This window comes from Meles meles, chromosome 19 (genome assembly GCF_922984935.1).
Source record: "Meles meles chromosome 19, mMelMel3.1 paternal haplotype, whole genome shotgun sequence".
Taxonomy (NCBI): domain Eukaryota; kingdom Metazoa; phylum Chordata; class Mammalia; order Carnivora; family Mustelidae; genus Meles; species Meles meles.
In genome coordinates, this window is record NC_060084.1 from 55,709,309 (window position 1) to 55,721,602 (window position 12,294).

At 40.4% G+C, this 12,294-nt stretch overlaps 1 protein-coding gene across 1 annotated transcript in view; it reads right to left on the reverse strand.

The window, feature by feature from the left end:
- Positions 1–315: 315 nt before the first annotated feature.
- LOC123930607 (putative protein ZNF720) overlaps positions 316–12,294 on the reverse strand; it is a 29,896-nt gene continuing 17,917 nt past the window's right edge. The window contains exons 2-4 of the mRNA XM_045986810.1: positions 1,116–1,249; positions 529–621; positions 316–383 (exon numbers count right to left, since the gene is read on the reverse strand). Coding sequence (XP_045842766.1) covers positions 316–383; positions 529–621; positions 1,116–1,249 — 295 coding nt within the window. The remainder of the gene's footprint in view (positions 384–528; positions 622–1,115; positions 1,250–12,294) is intronic.

Sequence of the window (12,294 nt, forward strand, 5' to 3'; positions counted from 1 at the left end):
ACATTGTCCATTTTTGGAAGGTGCTTTGTTATCTAATGAAGTTCCTGAGTCTCAGTTTTTATTTTTGAATTTATTTATATGACAGAGAGACACACAGCGAGAGAGGGAACACAAGCAGGGGGAGTGTGAGAGGGACAATCAGAATCCCGCCAAGCAGGGACCCTGATGCGGGGCCTGATCCCAGGACCCTGGGTCATGGCCAAAGTCAAAGGCAGATGCCCAGCCATCTGACCCACCTGGAGAAGTTCTCAGCTTAGCGGGGCACTCTCCCTCCAAGCAGAGTCTCCTGGCCCTCCCGGTGGACATGACAGACCGTCACTGGAGCTGAAGGAGATCTGTAGAGAAATCTAAGAGCTCGATAATGTTGGAGAGCAGATGTCCCTCTGGGAAAGAGAGAAGAAAGAAAGTGGGCATGTCTCCAACTAATCTTCATTCAAGGAGAGAGATTCAAACCACAGCTTAAGGCCTACCTTCCTCCGTCAGACTTGGACCTTCCCTCTGTCATCTGCCTCATTCATTCCCACCTACCTGGATGGAAGTCTATGGTTTCCTTTCTCTTCACATCCCAGAGCTGCTTCTCTTGCTCCAAAAACATAATCTGGTCTGGCTTTGACACAGTGAGACCCCTTTATGAGGAAAAAGGAAAATGACTATTGCTGCGGATTCTAACTTCCCATCAGGCTTATGTTCAGCAGAGAAGAAGGGACACTGTAGAATTCTAGAAAATGGTTTCCCAAAAGCTGTTGCCCAACAGTCCCTTTAGAACACACAGGAGGCAGTTCCAGTGTTCACATCCTGACCTCCAATTCTATGTAGTAGACATGGTAATAAGCAGGGGAAATTTCAGTTTAAGATGTGAGCAGCATCATTCTGTGTCACTAGACATTGAGAATTGCCACTAATATACAACAGGGATGATGTTTCCTTGGGGAAGGAGAAGCCAAGGCTGAAAAGAAACATGAAGATTTTTCTCTCCATCTACATACCCCTACTTATTTCCCTTTCTGCTTGGATCTGAATTCCAGTCATTCAGAGAGAAATTTCCCAAGAGGCAGTCTTCATAGTAAAGAACAAAACCCTCAGTCAGACTTGGGAAATCTGGAAGGAGACTTCCTCACCCAAGAAGAGCAGGTGTCCGTAGTTCTCCAACATCACATCCCTGTACAGTTCCCGCTGAGTGTGGGTCAGGTGTCCCCACTCCTCCTGAGAGAATTCCCTGAATGTCAGCAGTCCCTGATTATTGGAATCCCTGAAGGAGAGGAAATAGAAAGAAATGTAGAAGATATAGTGGAATAAGTTGTCTATGAAATTTTTCCCAATCTCATGAATGGAAACAACGTTCATGTACCAGAGGCAGAGTGGTTTCCCCCCAAGATTTTAGATTCTCAAAAGTCCTCGCGACACCTGATAGTTAAAATGAAGAATTACAATTCTAGACAGACCCTCTTAAAAGCAGCTAGGACAAAGAGGCTCCTTACACACAGAGGAAAGCCCATTAGAATAACGTCAGACCTGTCCACAGAGACCTGGCAAGCCAGGAAGGGGTGGGAAAATATATTCAGAGTACTAAATGAGAAGAACATGCATCCAAGAATACTTTATCCAGCAAGACTGACATTCAAAATGGATGGAGAGATAAAGAGTTTCCAAGACCGGCAAGGCTTAAAAGACTATGCAACCACCAAGCCGACACTGCAGGCAATATTAAATGGGGTCCTATAAAAGAGAAAAAATCCTAAGAATATCATTGAACAGAAATATAGAGACAATCTACAGACAGAAAGACTTCAAAGGTAACACGATGTCAATAAAAACCTATCTATCAATAATCACTCTCAATGTGAATGGCCTAAATGTGCCCATAAAATGACACAGGGTTGCAGATTGGATAAGATGACAGGACCCATCCATATGTTGTCTACAAGGGACGCATTTTCAACCTAAGGATACATCCAGACTGAAAGTGAAGGGATGGAGAAGCATCTTTCATGCCAATGGGCCTTTAAAGAAGGCCGGGGTAGTGATTCTCATATCAGATAAATTAGATTTTAAACTAAAGAGTGTAGTCAGAGATACAGAAGGACACTACATAATTATTAAACGGACTATCCACCAAGATGATCTAACAATTGTAAATATCTACGCCCCCAATATGGGAGCAGCCAGTTACATAAGAAAACTATTAATCAAGATAAAGAGTCATATTGATATGAATACATTAATAGTAGGAGATCTTAATATGCCTCGCTCAGTAATAGACAGATCTTTGAAGCAGAAAATCAATAGAAAATCAATAAAGAAATAAGAGCATTGAATGAAACATTGGACCAGATGGACCTCATAGACATATACAGAACATTCCAACCTAAAACAACAGAATACTCATCCTTCTCAAGTGCACATGGAACCTTCTCCAGAATAGACCACATACTGGGTCACAAAGCAGGACTCAACCGATACCAAAAGACCGACATTATTCCCTGCATATTCTCAGATCACAGTGCTTTGAAACGAGCTCAATCACAAGGAAAAGTTCAGAAGGAACTCAAACACCTGGAAGCAAAAGACCACCTTGATTAAGAATGCTTGGATCAACCAGGAGATCAAAGAAGAACTTAAACAATTCATGGAAACCAATGAGAATGAAGACACTTTGGTCCAAAACCTATGGGATACAGCAAAGGCGGTTCTAAGGGGGAAATACATAGCCATCCAAGCCTCCCTCAAAAAAATTGGAAATCCAGAATACACCAGCTGTCCCTACAACTTAAAGAACTGGAGAATCAACAACAAATCAAACCAACTCCACATGCAAGAAGGGAAATAATCAAGATTAGAGCAGAGATCAATGAGGTAGAAACCAGAGATACAGTAGAATGTATCAATGAAACTAGAAGCTGGTTTTTTGAAAGAATCAATAAGATCGATAAGCCATTGGCCACACTAATCCAAAAGAAAAGAGAGAAAGCCCAAATTAATAAAATTATTTATTAATTTAAATTTAATTTAATTTAAAATTTAAATTAAATTAAATTAAATTAATAATTTTAAGTTTATAAAAATTTAATAATATTTAATATTTAATAAAATTAAATTAAATTTAATAAATAAATAAATTTAATAATTTAATAAATTAAAATAAAATTAAATTTAAATTTAAAATTTAAATTAAAATTTAAAAAAATTAAATTAAAATTAAAATGAAATGAAAAGGGAGAGATCACAACTAACACCAAGGAAATAGAAACAATCATCAGAAATTATTACCAACAGTTATATGCCAATAAGCTAAGCAACCTGGATGAAATGGATGCATTCCTGGAAAACTAGAAACTCCCCAAATTGAACCAGGAAGAAATTGACAACCTGAATAGACTGATATCTAGTAACGAGATTGAAGCAGTGATCAAAAACCTCCCAAAGAAAACAAGAGCCCAGGACCTGATGGATTCCCTGGGAAATTCTACCAAACTTTCAAGGAAGAAATAACGCCAATTCTCCTGAAGCTGTTTCAAAAAATTGAAGCAGAAGGAAAACTTCCAGACTCTTTTTATAAAGCCAGCATTACCCTGATCCCCGAACCAGGCAAAGACCCTACCAAAAAGGAGGATTTCAGACCAATATCACTGATGAATATGGATGCAAAGATTCTCAACAAGATCCTAGCAAACAGGATCCAGCAGCACATTAAAAAGATTATCCACCATGACCAGGTGCGATTCATCCCTGGGTTACAAGGATGGTTCAACATTTAGCAGCATTTTGCACTCTTCGAAATCTTAGTCTCCAGTAAAGACTAAGTAGTAATCAACTGTGAACTGTTACCCCAGAAATCTTTGGATGGCAAATTTACGAATCAGTTAAGCACAAAGCATGTTTACCCACATAATCAAATATCCTTAGTTCCTTTGCAATAAGAATTAAAAAGCACAGACCTACATTCAGTAAACAATGCTTTAGTATTTTATCTCATTTGAAATAAAACTAGATATCCAATGAATTCAATCCCACTTATCATCCAAGCCAAACGTTTCAGGTTACCGAAGACTTTGAAGCTTTCTTAACAATGTCCGATGAGAACTTTGAGACAGACAAGGCTAACCATCATTTCAAGTTATCTTTTTGCTATCAAATCCCAAAAGAGGTAGCATGAGCTTATTTGACCTTCAGCAAACCTCAATAGGATAAAAGTTTCACATTTAATGCCAATAACCTTAAAGACATGTCTATCTTAATTAAACCAAAAAAGTACCTCCCCATTGCCAATTTTTACCTGGAAGACTGGTGGGGAAACCTGAACTGGGCAGTGGTTAAGTCTACAGGGTGGTCTTCTTTGCTCCTCACAACGAGTAGTAGGAAGAGGAGAAGCCAATGGTGCTGGAGGCATGCAGGCCAGTAGAGAAGCCAGTAATTCAGGCCCCATTCAAGCTGTGCAGAAATGGGAGGAGGGGGAGGGGAAGTGCTCCCAGAAAGCAGACAGAGGGTGTCATCCACTTGGCCAGAGATTCGAGCACTATGCTTTTCCACCAACAAGGGGAATTGGGCAGTCCATGACAGGCCAGAGATGACAGGGAATTTCCCCAAAACAAAGGGTGTTTCAGCAGCTGCTTGGGAATGCCCCTTAATGTCCCATCCTGAGGGAGACCAACCACAGCTGGCTCCAGTCAGAGCCATTAAAATGGGCAATGACTGGGGGAGAAGCCCCCACATCTATTAGGAGCAGGAACAGTGAGAGAGAGAGTCAGAAGCCCCTTTGTCCATGATGGCCTCTTTCCTCCCATAACCTGGGTTTGCTTGGAGGAGGCCTATTTAGATAATTACCATCCAGTAGGTCAGTAGGGAGTTTACTGATCTGCTCATGTCCAAACACATTCTGCAAGAGGCCTTTAGGTTCATGTCCTGATTTAGAGCCTTGAAGGCCTGGGATGGACCAGGGTACTTATGTCTATTTTCCCAGTTTCCTCCAGAAAAGATCTAACTGATAGATCCTACTGAAATCATGCATGCAGTACCTTTCTTAAATTTTACAGCCCACATGGTTTCTAGTGGCTTAAAAGGTATCCCAAGGTGCAGTCCTTTGGGACTGGAAGAAGCCTACTAACACCATGTGGTGTAGGCAATGTAATTAAATGGGGCAATTACATGAAAACAAAAGGAGGATGGTGATTCATGATTAGAGAAAATGTTAAGCCAGTTTCTGTCTTCTAAGGGTAGCAGTTGACCAGACATCTGGTCAGATGTCAGACCTGAAGTATCTTGAGAAAGAGGACAGGTAGCGACCACCTGACAGATCTTCCTGGTTTGAAGTTCAAAGGCATCTGCTCTTGTTTTCAGTGGTTCATGGAGCCACAGCCCTAAGACTGTTTATACGGGATCTATTAGGATGATTTTATTACATCAGGTCATTTACATTAAGTTTGCAGACCTTTGGTGGAAAAAGGTAGTTTTTGTTCTCAAATGATTCCAACATGGGAGAAGAATCAAAATGTTGATTTAAGGATTGGAAGCCAGGTACTAGATGACCCTAGAAGAAATCTGGATTCAGTACATTTTATTATGAATACTATTAAAATTTTTAATCTACATACATGTGTTATTAAAACATATTTTTCTCTGTAATCACCTCATTGTTACCAAACACACCCAAATTAACACTAACTTTACTGTAAAGTAAGTCTAGCTCAAGAAAGAAAACTTGGCCTGGTTATTTAAATAAGCACACCAAGAATAGAGGTTTGACTTATAGCCTCTTTTTTTTTCTTTAGATTTTATTTATTTATTTGACAGAGAGAAATCACAGCTAGGCAGAGAGGCAGGCAGAGAGACAGGAGGAAGCAGGCTCCCCGTGGAGCAGAGAGCCCGATGTGGGGCTCGATCCCAGGAACCTGGGATCATGACCTGAGCCAAAGGGAGAGGCTTTATCCCACTGAGCCACCCAGGCGCCCCCAGAGTGATCTTCTTAATAGAAGGCTGCTGGGTACTCTCTAAGCAAGGTGTCAGGGTGATATTTCCAAAGGGGCTTCATTGGTTGCATAAAGTGAATCCTAGTCCCTTTTAGCTGTCTCATCATGTCTGAGTCTATGTAGCTCATTCACAGCTACAACACTCCAGTTGTACAACTGGAGTTGTACAACAAACCAGTGTTTGTTAAATACTTTTTGTTAAAAATTTTTTTTAAGATTTTATTTATTTATTTGACAGACAGAGATCACAAGTAGGCAGAGAGCCCAGTGTGGGGATCAATCCCAGGACCCTGGGACCATGACCCAAGCCGAAGGCAGAGGCTTTAACCCACTGAGCCACCCAGGTGCCCCGATACTTTTTATTTTTTATATTTCTTTGAAAGAGAAACTATAAGAATGAGCAAGGGAAGGGACAGAGGGAAAGTGAGAAGCAACTTCCCCAGAGCAGGGAGCCTGATGCTGGGCTCCATCCAGGATGCTGGGATCACGACCAGAGGTCAAGGTAGATGCCTGGTAATGCACTGAGCCACCCAGGTGCCCCATAGCCAGTGTTTGTTTATGTTTCTTGTCATAAGCAGACAGATTCTTATTGAAATTATGCAGATACATATTTTGGCATAAAAGTAGAAGAGTCACTGAGAGTTTCTGAACTTGGGAGGAATCTGAAGAGAGGAAAGATAAATGTTTCAATTTGTTTCCAAAGGTATTTTTTCTGCAATGTCTAGGAGTCAATCAATCTAAGACAAAAAGTTTAAGTCTGTAAAAACAAAACATTTCTAAGGCTCTTGTTTATATTTCAGTCAGTTAACATATAAGGTAATATTCATTCCAGGAGTACAATAGTGACTGTACAATTCCATATAAAAACTGGTGCTTGTCACAACTGTACTCCTTAATCTCTGTAACTATTTTAACTCATCTGCTTACCCACCTGGATGCTGGCTTCCATCAGCTTGCTCTCTATAGGTAAGAGACGATTTCTTTCTTGGAATCTCCCTTTCTTTTTTTTTCTTTCTCATTGCACACTTTTTCATTTGTTGAGTGAAATCATATGGCATTTGTCTTTCTCTGACTGATATCACTTAGCATAATACTCCCTAGCTCCATCCACGTTGTTGCAAGGGGCAAGATTTCATTCCTTTTTATGCTAATATTCCATTGTACATACATATCAAATCTTTATTCATTCAGTAGTCAATGACCAATTGTGTTGGACTGTTTGAAGCAGAAATGCTCATTGCCTCTCACTACTGAATGGCTGCACCAGCAAATCAGCACCATGGACAGAGCAAGAATCTGAGCCCATACTATTCATGGCACTAGAGAGGAAGGCCCCACACAGCAGTGCAGCTTCTTCCCTGAAAGGTCCCCCCATCTGCATTGGATCTAACCTTGACAGCGGTTATACTGTTATGGACTGTGGACTGGATTATGGTCAAAGGACCAAGTGGCACCCAGAGACCTTGGAGGATCAGAGGTTGACTTCACACCATTGGGTTCAGAAGAGAGTACTCTCACAAGGTCTGAACCCCAAGCACAAACAAAGGGGGTATTTATACATTTTTACTTCCGTATCTGTGCCACTCTTGCAGCTATGGCTGGTAGGGCTAGGGGAAAGCCTGGAATGGCCCTGGGGCCGGGACTGAGATTCCCCTGCTGGACTGGTCAGCCACTTCAGAACATAGGGTCTCCTTATCAATAAACATGGAAAACGAGGGCTTGGGTGCACCCACAACACATATCTTACTAATCCTGCTTCTTGCTCCTCACGTTTGTGACATTTTAAAGCTATACAAAAATGTGTTGGGAGCCATGAGACCTGGTCAAAGGCATTGCCCCACTAGGTTAAGGTCTGAACTGATGCAGGCCTAATTCTGCTGAGGGCTGGATAGCCCCACAGATAAGCATGGTCTGAGAGTCTCTTGCCTTTTCCTCTGATCCTCCTATCTCTCTCAAAGAGCCCCTTGCTAATCTGCCACAAACATCTCTCAAGCTTGTGGGCCAGAGCAACTTCAAGGAGGTAAATTATTCTGTACCCAAGACACTGGAGAACTTTAAATGTGTTCCACAATAGACACTTTCCTCCCTATGTTGATGTTTGTCCAAGGCTTTCACAAGCCAAGCCACTGAAATTCACCCTGCCTCCAGCAAAAGTAATGCTTTCTTGTTCCTACTTCTCTCCTATATACTTAGTTTCTTCAGATAGCTTCCCATTTTCCATTAACCTATATCCAGTTTTCCTGCAGTTCCTTACTACCTAGTTCATCCCTAAATTTTCTCATTTTCCATTAACCTATATCCTGTTTTCCTGCAGTTCCTTACTTACCTAGTTGATCTCTAAAGTTTCTCATTTTCCATTAACCTATATCCTGTTTCCTGCTGTTCCTTACTATCTAGTTCATCTCTAAAGCTTCTCATTTTCCTTTAACCTATATCCTGTTTTCCTTCAGACTGCAGACCCAAAATCACCTATTTCTGCTACCTCCTATGGCTTTCTGAGGGACATGACTACTCAAGAGGCAAGACCCTGTCCCCCATCCCTGCCTCCAGTCTGTACCTCCTATAGCTTACACTAGAAAAACTTGTGCTGAACAAAGAGAAATTATCTGATGAGTGCTTGAGCCCTTTGATGTCCTTTGCACAAATGTAACCCCCTACCCCAATTAAACTGCCTATATAAGAAGCTCTAAAATAAAATAAAATGGATATGCCTGACTACTGACCAGAACTAGCTGTGTGGCTCTCCCATTTCTTTTGCCAACACTGCCCCTCCTTTGGGACACCTGGACCTGCCAAGGCTGGACCCCAGCATAAATGATTGCATCATCCAAAACCCATCCCATTGGGTGCCAATGATCTACACCTGGGCCATCACAGTCATCACTGTCATCCAAGACCATCAGGTCCTCAGTTACAAACAGCAATTCAGTTAAATCATGAAGACAAAGACTTTCCTACTCCTTTAAAATGAACATAGTTGGACACCTGGGTGGCTCAGTGGGTTAAAGCCTCTGCCTTCAGCTCAGGTCATGATCCTGGGGTCCTGGGATTGAGCCTCGCATCAGGCTCTCTGCTCAGCAGGGAGCCTGCTTCCTCCTCTCTCTCTGCCTGCCTCTCTGCCTACTTATGATCTCTGCTGTCAAATAAATAAACAAAATCTTTAAAACTAACATATTTGCCAATTCACGTTCCCCATTACATGTATTCACCAGATGACAACACCAAGCCTGCGCTTTGGAATGACTAAAGCGAGCCACATCCAGTTCCTTCCCCACAACAGAGTTTTTCACATTTTCTTTTAATAGGTCTTCCCTTTCTCTCTAAGGATGTTGCCTTCATCGAATTTGACTGAGATTCACATCCCACATCCAGGCCTAAATATCTGAATCAATGCCCTTTGCCTGTCCGTCTCTCTGATATCAATTGTTTAGTGAGAACACCCTTGCCACAATTCAGGCAAAAAAGAATGGTTGTGGTGCCCATGGAACTAGAAACAAAAATGAGGAAAAATACAACTGGAGATTTAGAAATAACTAGGAAATAAAATAAGGAGAAATTATTCTTCTAATGCTGAGTCTGTTGTTCACCGTAGACCACTGTTCTGCACATGCTAATTCATCATGTTATAATATTTTATATCTCTTACCTGAGCTACAATATCACTCCATTTAGAATAGGTCTCTTCTACTTCTGGCATATCTATTACACACACATCAAGGTCATATGCGCATATGTACTTCATAGATACATCAAAACAACAGCTGGGTGTAACATACCTTTACTAGGGGCCATGATTCAATGCTTTAGAGTCTGAGCAGTGAGTCCAGACTAGGCCATTGAAACTAAAACAGCTTTAGGTAAGCTCTGCGGAAATCTTCACTAAGGGACATGGGAGGCAGAAGCCTTGGGAGAAAGGAGATGGCTGCTCACAAGGGTGGCTTGTCGTCATATCAGAAGTTACATTGCCTTGTGATTCTGCAGCGTGTTGTCTAGGGAACACACTAGTGAGAAGGGTAGGTGTCAGTTCAAGTCTCCGGGAAAACCACTGGTTACACACAGGAGATGCCAAATAGCAGTATCATGGAGTATGTGAACGACAAGGTCATCCATACCTCCATATAATCTGTAACATATCAACAATAATAACACAGTATTCATAAAGAGGAGAAAATGATACAATAGGTAAACTGGAGGGGGGAATCACACATGATTTTAACTTAAGGAACTGAGAGAATGGATTCCTAGGAATATTATTACACTCCATTACCAAGTAGGGGATAGATACCATCAGTTCTCTACAACCTTCAATAGAGTGAGATAGTATCACATTGGTGGTGGGATAACACATCATTCATTACACACCCATATTTAGATGGTAAAAACCGTTATGTTTTATTAATTAAAATATATTAAGTACACAGACTATGTTATGCATTTCAAATCCACTCTATTATCCCTGTTCAAAATACAAGATGCAAGCATTAAAAAGCACTCAAATGCTGGTATCATGATGTGGAGTAGTGGTTACCATATATTTCAGGCCTGAGAATCATTAACAAATGTGTGTGTCCAATGATATGGCATTGTAGGGAAGAGTGAGCTATGCTCTTTTTGTTATCTGTGAGGATTTCTGCATTTCAACCACATCAACTCCTACTCTCTAAAGATCACTATTACAAAGATATGTTCACACTAACTGGACTGCCACCTCTTTTTCTGTAAAGAACAATTAGTAAAACCTTGTATTTCTGGTTCAAGGAAGTTCTTTAGTTTTAATAAATGGATAACAATCATGATCTGAACACCTATCTCATGGTAACTTACATCAATAGTATAACCATAAACAGCATCTCCATTGAGATTTTCTTCATTTGTTGCATATTATCCTGTCTTTCATCTCCATTGGAAAATTAGGGGTGCGTGAGTCCCATCTAATGTAGAAGGGCATTGAATATCTTTGATAGTCCTACAATCAGCCACATGGTTTCACACACAAACACAGTCAGAATAAATAAATTTTCTGAAGTGGTTTGAGAATTAGGTACATTATTATTAGTCAAAAATCTCAAATAGGTTCAATGTAATGAAAAAGCACCTTGAAATTAACTATATCTATGTAAAAGTCCACCCATTAAATCTCTTGCATTTAACAACATCTATTTCCTTTAACTTTGTCTTTTTCCTTGGAATAACTGTTTTGGTACAGAGAACTGTCTGAATGGAGTGACTGATGCATGGCTTTCTACTTGCTATCTGTCAAATGTAATTGACATCTGATGATCAATTAGTTTTCTAAACACTGGTATATTTCATCTACTTACTTTAATGTCCTCTCTGGTATTTGCTTAAGTACATAATAAAAAGAAGACCTTTCCACATTCATTATGTTTCTAGGGTTTGCATTTTTTGACACTGAGTACAGATTGAATTCCAGTTAAAGGTTTGACCACTTTTTTCACATTTTCCAGTTTTCTTCCTATGATAACGATGACGTTAAGTTGTGTGATCCAGGGAGAGAGAGGTAAGTCACATTCTTTATATTTGCATAGTTACTCTCCAATATGAAATCTCTGATGTGGTGTATGGTAGAGCCATCCTTACGCATTTGTTCCACATGCTTTACATTTGTAAGGTTTCCATCCAGTATGAATTCTATTATGGTTACTAAGGTATGAGTGCTGTTGAAAAGTCTTTCCAATTTCTTTATATTTATGTGCAATTCCATGATCAATTCTGTGATGAGTAAGTGTTGAGAACAATCTAAAGGTCTTGCCACATTATTTACAATTCTGAGGTTTCTCTCCAGTATGAATTCTGTGATGATGAGTAAGGGCTGAGTGCTGTTTAAAGGCCTTGTCACATTCTGAACATTGGTAAGGTTTCTCTCCAGTATGAATTCTGTTATGCTGAATAAAGCTTGAGTGCCTGTTAAAGGCCTTGCCGCATTCTGGACATTGGTAAGGTTTCTCGCCAGCATGAATTCTGTGATGTTGAGTAAGGGCTGAGCACTGGGTAAAGGCCTTGCCACATTCTGGACATTGGTAAGGTTTCTCTCCAGTATGAATTCTTTGATGTTGAGTAAGGGCTGAGTGCTGGTTAAAGGCCTTGCCACATTCTTTACAATTGTAAGGTTTCTCTCCAGTATGAATTTTGTGATGTCGAGTAAATGTTGTGTGAAATTTAAAATCTTTGCCACATTCCTTACATTTGTAGAGTTTCTCTCCAGTATAGATTTGCCTGTGTCCAGTTAGTGATGAGCAGTCCTTAAAGGTTTTTCTAAATTCCTCACATTTGCATGGTTTCTCTACAGTATGATTTCTGTGATGCTGAA